The sequence below is a fragment of the Grampus griseus genome, assembly GCF_964374135.1.
Source record: "Grampus griseus genome assembly, chromosome: 6".
In the NCBI taxonomy this organism is placed as follows: domain Eukaryota; kingdom Metazoa; phylum Chordata; class Mammalia; order Artiodactyla; family Delphinidae; genus Grampus; species Grampus griseus.
The window spans coordinates 20,868,905-20,875,843 of NC_139000.1; the positions used below are offsets into that span (position 1 = coordinate 20,868,905).

A 6,939-nucleotide genomic window follows, 5' to 3' on the forward strand; every position below is an offset into this window, starting at 1 on the left:
GGTTCCATTAGTGAGGAAGAAGGGAGAGCAACAATTGTTGGGGAGATGACCAGCACTGTCTGTCACAGTGGCGGTCTTTCTGAACTGTAGTGTGGTAATTCTGATCAAGTCACTCTTCTGCTTATAACACTCTTTGGGAGTCTCCCTTCACTGTTAGGATAAGGTCTTCATTTCTTAATTTATTTCACAAGGCTCTACATATCCCGGCACCTGCCTTCCTCCCTAGCCTCATTTTTTGCCAACCCATTTCTCCCCTCCCGAGCCCTGACCTTCAGTCCTACCTTTGCATGTTCTACCTTCTGCTTGAAACATTCAACTCTTTAGTTTTCTTCATAAATGTAACTTTATGATAGACCAGAGTACCTCAAATCTGTTTGAAAGCAGAGGACCATAAATCATCAATTAAAAGGAGATAATCTGAAGCCCTAGTAAATAATATAGGCTTTCTTCATATAAATTAATGTAGACAGTGGGAGAAGGAAAAAAGACTTATTCAGGAAGTTCTTTTTTGTAATCCCTATTTAGAATATCTAAAGAAAAATGTGATTCAGAAGTAAGGGAGTCTCTAAACAGTCAAGTAACTAAGATTCCCGTTTTAGCATCGCGCTCTCGAGACCCGCTCTTAACAAGGACTTCCGGGACCACGCTGAGCAGCAGCATATTGCAGCCCAGCAGAAGGCGGCTTTGCAGGTGAGGAAAGTGTGGCTGACATTCTTGTCTCATTGGAGATTTCCTGGGGCTTGGAAACAGGCACTATTCTTATTTTGTATTTCAGTGGAGCAATATCAATAAAAACGTTCCACACGTAATTGCAGTTGTTTGCTGACATTCAGGCATGCCCAGAGGATTTGAAGGACCAGATACGGCAGTAATGAAAGTATCTTTCATGGTGTTGACGTGGTCATGATTGATTCTGTGCCACACCTGGCAAGGGACTGCTGCACACAGAAGAGTTTAGGGTACTTGGATGGACAGAATGATCCTGAAAAGCTGAACTGGCTACTTTAATAGCACATATCTAGTTTTTCAGATTTGTCGTGTGCCGTTACGTCCTGTGATAGTCTGACCGGTTTATTATTGTTGTTTGGATTCTGTTTTTAATGGTCAGCATGTCTGTTGTGCAGGAAATGTTTAAAGACTATAGGAATGTGATAATCTATCAGTTAAAAAAATTGTTCTTATTATGATAACCAATTTTAGTATTTCATTGATCTTGGATAATTTAACTAAGATTCCTAGAAACCTTGCACTAGACATCGTTACCTATGCTTTTAAACCTTAGAATCTCAGGATTGGAAGGGATATTAAAGATCATCTCACCTTAGACAACCTATGAACAGTCCTTTGTTTAGTGACAAGGGACGTCACTGGTGGTTCTCTGTTATTTATATGCCAACATTCTCTACAAAATGTTGGTATCTTAATCACCAGTAATCAGCTGTCTTTCCCCCTTCTCCTTCCAACTACTGCCCTTCTTTCTCACTCTCCTGCGTTACTGACCAAGAGCAGAGTACTTTGGGACCTTTGTTGCTAGTTTTCCTCCCCACTCCAAGGAACAAAGTAATTCATGTCTTCGACTCAATTATTGACTGAAGAGAATCACAGGGGAGAGAGTGGGGATGATAAATTAGTACCTGGTGCAAATTGTTAATATGAATTCTTTATTATTATCCATCTCCTGTGTATTTAAACAAAATTAACAGCATAAGAACTGATTTTTAAAACAAATTTGGTCTCAAGCACTCAGAGAGGATAAGTAATTTTACTGCCTTGGTTGAAGAATTGTGACTCTTAATAGCTGAATTGCCTTTTTTTTTCTTTAACTCTTTCCCAGCATGCACATGCACATTCATCTGGATACTTCATAACTCAAGATTCTGCATTTGGGAATCTTATTCTTCCTGTTTTACCTCGCCTTGACCCAGAATGAAGAAAATATTTGTAACAAAAGTAACTTTGTAATATCAAATGCCAAAGCTACTATCAGTCAGTGCTATACAAACTGTGACTTGCCGAATTTTGGTGAACTTTTACATATTTTGTTTCTTTAAAAGAAAGATATGTGTAAGTGAAAGCAAAACAGAAGGGTGACCAGGATGATGATAGCTCTGGAAGCTGTATTATCTGAGGAACTGATTATGCTACCCATGACTGTAACTTTTGTGTAATGCAGTTTGATTTTTAATTCTGAGTCAGACTCTGAATTGGATGTGGTCATATAAACCCACCCCACCACCAGCTAGTTGGACTGAGTATATTATGTCTACAGTAGACTTTCAAGAACCATTTAAAGTACTTAACTTTAAACAAATGAGGGTGCTTTTTAAAAATGTGAACCAATAGGCTTAAATAAGTTTCATTCACATTTGCTGTTTATAGAATTGATATCAGTGTACCTTTTGAGTTTATAATCAACGTATCCTGAAATATCCTTTAACTTGTGACTCGTTCCCCTATTCTCAATTTTAAAGGAAAACCCAAGATAAGACTAAGTTACCAACCAGTCTTAAACATCTTTTATAAACCTATGCCACTACAAATTATGTGACTAAGTGCTGTTAAAAACAATTAATAAGAAATGTAGTTTTAAATTTTGTATATGCTCTTGTTTAGTGTTACTGCATGAATGGTGTGCCTGTACAGTTTTACTGCCCATTTTTGCTCTAATTAGAAACATTAACTAAAGTTGAGCCCCTTTTTGGTTATTGTAAAAAGGAAAGAATTAGGTTAAGCAAGTTTCTCAACGTGATACATCTTTAACAGAATCCAGGGTGCTTATTTAAATATGCAGTCCCTACAGCTGACCCTAGTCCCACGGAATTAGTGTCTCTAATTCAAAATAAAGTCTGAAAACCATGGGTTAGAGAATTCAGTTGTAGGTCCCTGAAACTTAGAGGTCGTTTAGCTAACCGACATTTTTTTACTTTTAATAGGACTGAAATTAAGTTTTCTACTATATCACAGATACAGTATTTTTTATAACTGACCTCATCTTGGCCTTGAGTCCCCATCCTCTCTGGTGGTAGCCTAAAATTTAAACTTTATATTCCAGTTTGGGTCAATAATTAGAATAAGTCCATCTCCCTTTTTGAAGAGTTAGCTTCTCTCTCCTTCCCTTAGATATTTGTACCAACCACACAGCCCCATCTTACCCCAACTATATGAAAAGGAGTGGACAATTCTAGATATGGCTGCGCCATTTAGATTCTTTCTGTTGAGAACTGCGACTGCTTTTCTTCATTTGGGTGAGTTGGCAGCTGTCCCCATCGTAATGGTCACCATTGCAGCAAAGGTGCCCTTTCTTCTGCTGCTGAGGGTCACCTGGGGCCTTTGCCTCTGCCCTGCCTCAGGTCCACACAGCTAGCCTTGGCCCTTCTTATCGTGGTCCTCATTTCCTTGAATTGATTTGACTAAGTTTCTGTTCTGTGCGATCCAGGAGCTACTGGCGTCGTTCTAAATCTCCCGATGCTAAGGAGATACGTTTTTTGGATTGTATAGTTTTTTATTGTTGAAGCCTCTGCCAAATGTGTGACTTTTATAACCTCGGTAAAGAGGTCTTTTCCCAGTGGTATCTTTTCTGGTCTCAGCCTTTCAAATAGAGTAAGCACTTCCTTCACCCCTCTCCTTTGAGTCACGTACAAATTCAGTTCAGTTCCATGTGTATTTTTTAATACCTACTCTGTAAAGCTGTGCCCTGGGGGGAAAAGGAGAGTAAGACTTGCTCTTAAAGAGGTCACGGTGGAGAGGATCCTACTGTGGTACAGCAGTGAGGAAGCCAGCGTCCAGTGAGTGGCACAGGAGCCGCATCCCGGAGACGGGCAGTCTACACAGGCCTAGGAGTATCGATGGGATTTTACCTGGCAGGGGAGGGAAGAGCTGCTCCAGGTAGAGGTCAGGATTTCATAGTCAAAGAGAGGTAGGGACTACGACAGTTGTGAGGACTGCAGAGGATAATGGAGAGGGCAGCAGTGGGCTCCGTCAGAAGCCCTGAGGACACGTGCCAGCGTTGCTTCCCTCGGAGCGCGCGTGTGTGTGGCTAACCCACTTAACCTTGAGCTTTACGTGTCACTCTGTCTCATCTGTATAACGGGCACAGAACACACTCTGCCTACTCCATAAAGTGTCTAGATCAGTATTTTTCAAAGTGTAGGTCTCAACACGTTACCGAATTGAGAGGCCAACTTAATAGCTGAATGGGGTGTGACCCGCTTTTTTTTTTATATATATAAAATAGAAAATATCAGAGTACATGGCACGTAATAATAGGAGGTTTTGTTCATGAGTCTTCCTTTTCTGTGTGTTTTACTTATTTTGTTTATTGTATGCTCCACTAGCATGTAAGGTCTTTGAAGGCAAGGGCTTTTGTTCCCTCCTTCCTTTTTGTTTACTACTGTATTCTGCTGAGAATAGTATTTGGCATATTGTAGGTAGTTAATACTTACTTAATTGAAGGAATGAATGAATGAATAAATATGACCTGAATCATGATATAAAGGTTTTTTTTTTTTTTTTACTGTGAAATGGCAAAAATGTTTTGAAAGCCACTGCTAAATAATACAGACGATAGTGCTTTGTATGACTCTGGAATAAAAACTGAAATGACTTAATAATTTCAAAGGCAGATTTTTTTTTTTCCTGAACAATCTATAAGCTGTCTCATTATTTGTCTCAGTTCTTTGCTTTACTTTGGCAATAAACACTCAGCTTTTATATGCACTTAAGGCCCACTGAGGCAAGGGTTTTGGCAAATATGGTTACACTCAGAATAGAAGATCGACAGAGAGGACATCGGTTCGTTAGTGCAGTTGGTCCCCCCACTGGAATCCTACCAGCTGGCACTAGCCCATTTCAGTAGCATTAAGTTCAACCAGTATTTACTGAGTGCTACCTCCTCACCTCTGTCTGCACAGTGACTAGCACACAGTTGACACCCACAGCTTTTTTTAATGAGCAAATAAAGAATGAACATGTATGGAGGAGAACTTCGCTGTCCTCAAGAATCTGACAGTCTAGAGTAGGTGACACTAGTAGCTAATGCTAATAGCACACCAGTAGTGAGGAAGGAATGAGTACATGAGCGTGGAAGGACCAGTGAAGGCTCCATCGGAGAACAATCATTTGAACTTGGCTTTCAAGATGAGAGATTCCAGCCGGGAAAGATAGGAGAGCAACATTCAGAGCAAAAGAAAAACCTGCACAAAGGCAGGCAGGAGAGCCGGTGTAGGGGCCATTGTGAAGCAACCAAAAGTCCAGTTTGGTTGGACTTGTATGGACCTTGTGGGTAAATTTGTATATGGCAATAATTAGAATGAAGCCAATTCCAGACTCTCATATTCTAGAGAGTCTGGAATTCCAGGGTGAGGCAAATGTCTAGCCCAGTATAGAGCTGGGAGTGACTGAACATTTTTGAGCACAGGCAGGTATAGAGATGAACCAATTAGGCCCTCATGAGCTCTTGGGAAAGGGGGACTTGCAAGGCACCAGAAGAATTTTCACTCTCAGTTTCTACTGAGAATTCAGACAGGCGTGTTCTGTTTACATCCACGCCTCAGCTCCAGCCCCATCTACCTCTGCTGTCTCTTCCGCTTAGTTCTTGGATTCTTAACCCAAATTTCTGTTTCTTCACCTCCCCCCTTATCTGTCTTTCGCTCTCACAGCTTTCCTCTAGAGCTCTACCTCCAAGAACCTTTTAAGAAAGAAAAAGCAAGGCATCCTTGCAAATATTCATTTAACCTTCACGACAGCTCAGTGAGTGGACGTTCTTAGTCGTCTACTCAGCACAAATTCTTCCTTTCCCCTTCCTAACAATACTCAGATTTTTATTGAGCATGACTCTTCCCCAATACAGCCAGTGTGCCGACTGTCTCAGCAACAGGGGTGGGCCTTACGTGCTCCAAACCGATCAGGATGACTCCCTCTTGCCACAGCCGGTCAGCACGTGGTATATCACAGACCATGGGAACTGGTTCAAGAGTGGACACGTTACCCAAGTTCAACCCAAATGAGACTGCAGGAGAGGTTTGCTGCACGTATGGAAGAGATATTTTTTCACCTTTCTGAGACTGCTACCAAAAGGGAGTCTTTCTAGATGTGTAAAAGGAAATCATATATATATTTTTTTCCTGAGTGTTGTTGGCAGCCGTCATGTGACCATGAGGTGGAACAGCCTTAGGATGAAGCCACCACGATAAAAGGTGCAACAGAGAAATATAGAGAAACTGGGTCCTTGAGGACATCATTGCACAGCTGAGTCAATTCCTACAGTGCCGCCCTTCCTCTATGGAAGGGTATGTATGGGGGTAGTAAACCCTCATTATTGTTTAAGCCAGATTAAAGTAGGTTTTCTGTCACTTGCCATCTAAACACAAGATGTACTAACTTGCTAAGTGATCTCTTAGCCACACAGCTAGGAGGTGGGAGAGCAGAACTCAAAACTCCCATCTCGCCTCGGGTGCCACCTCCACCGCCTGCCTTTCGCTCTTGGTTGCCACCAGAGTGAGCTGCCCGCTCTTCCCTCCCTTGCGGTTCAGCCTCCTGCCCTGCACCTGCGGCCCCCAACCCTCCCATGACGTCCTTTCCTGATGATGCCCTGCTGTGATGTCTGGAATTCCTTTGGTTCAATCACCAAAACATATCTATACATACGTTCGAACTCTTTCTAGTCCCTGGCTTCCTCTCGAGGTCTACAGGTCTCCAGTGCCTCTCAGGAGGAGGCAGATCAGGGGTTACATCCCGGCTGCAGGTTCAGCTAGTGTCTGGCTCACTCACCATTGCCCCTCCAGAATATTCATTTCCTTTCAAAATCCACTTCTTAAAAATGCATGCCCCCTCCCCCCTTAAAAACGCCAGCATCACCGTTGCCCAGTACTCTGCCTGGGTGCTCCCTCCCCTTCTTTAAGGACTCGACTACTACTTCACAGTCGTCCTCTCCCCTGCGTT

At 42.1% G+C, this 6,939-nt stretch overlaps 1 protein-coding gene across 3 annotated transcripts in view; it reads left to right on the plus strand.

The window, feature by feature from the left end:
* Positions 1–4,584, plus strand: part of INIP (INTS3 and NABP interacting protein) — a 29,902-nt gene extending 25,318 nt beyond the window's left edge. For 2 of the 3 annotated variants that reach the window (XM_082657626.1, XM_082657624.1), the window contains 2 exons: positions 600–690; positions 1,835–4,584. In XM_082657626.1, the coding sequence (XP_082513752.1) occupies positions 600–690; positions 1,835–1,930 (187 nt within the window). In that variant the 3' untranslated portion in view covers positions 1,931–4,584. Of the gene's footprint in view, positions 1–599; positions 691–775; positions 878–1,834 lie in introns of those variants that run through there. The other variant, XM_082657625.1, reaches the window with a different exon arrangement.
* Positions 4,585–6,939: the final 2,355 nt, after the last annotated feature.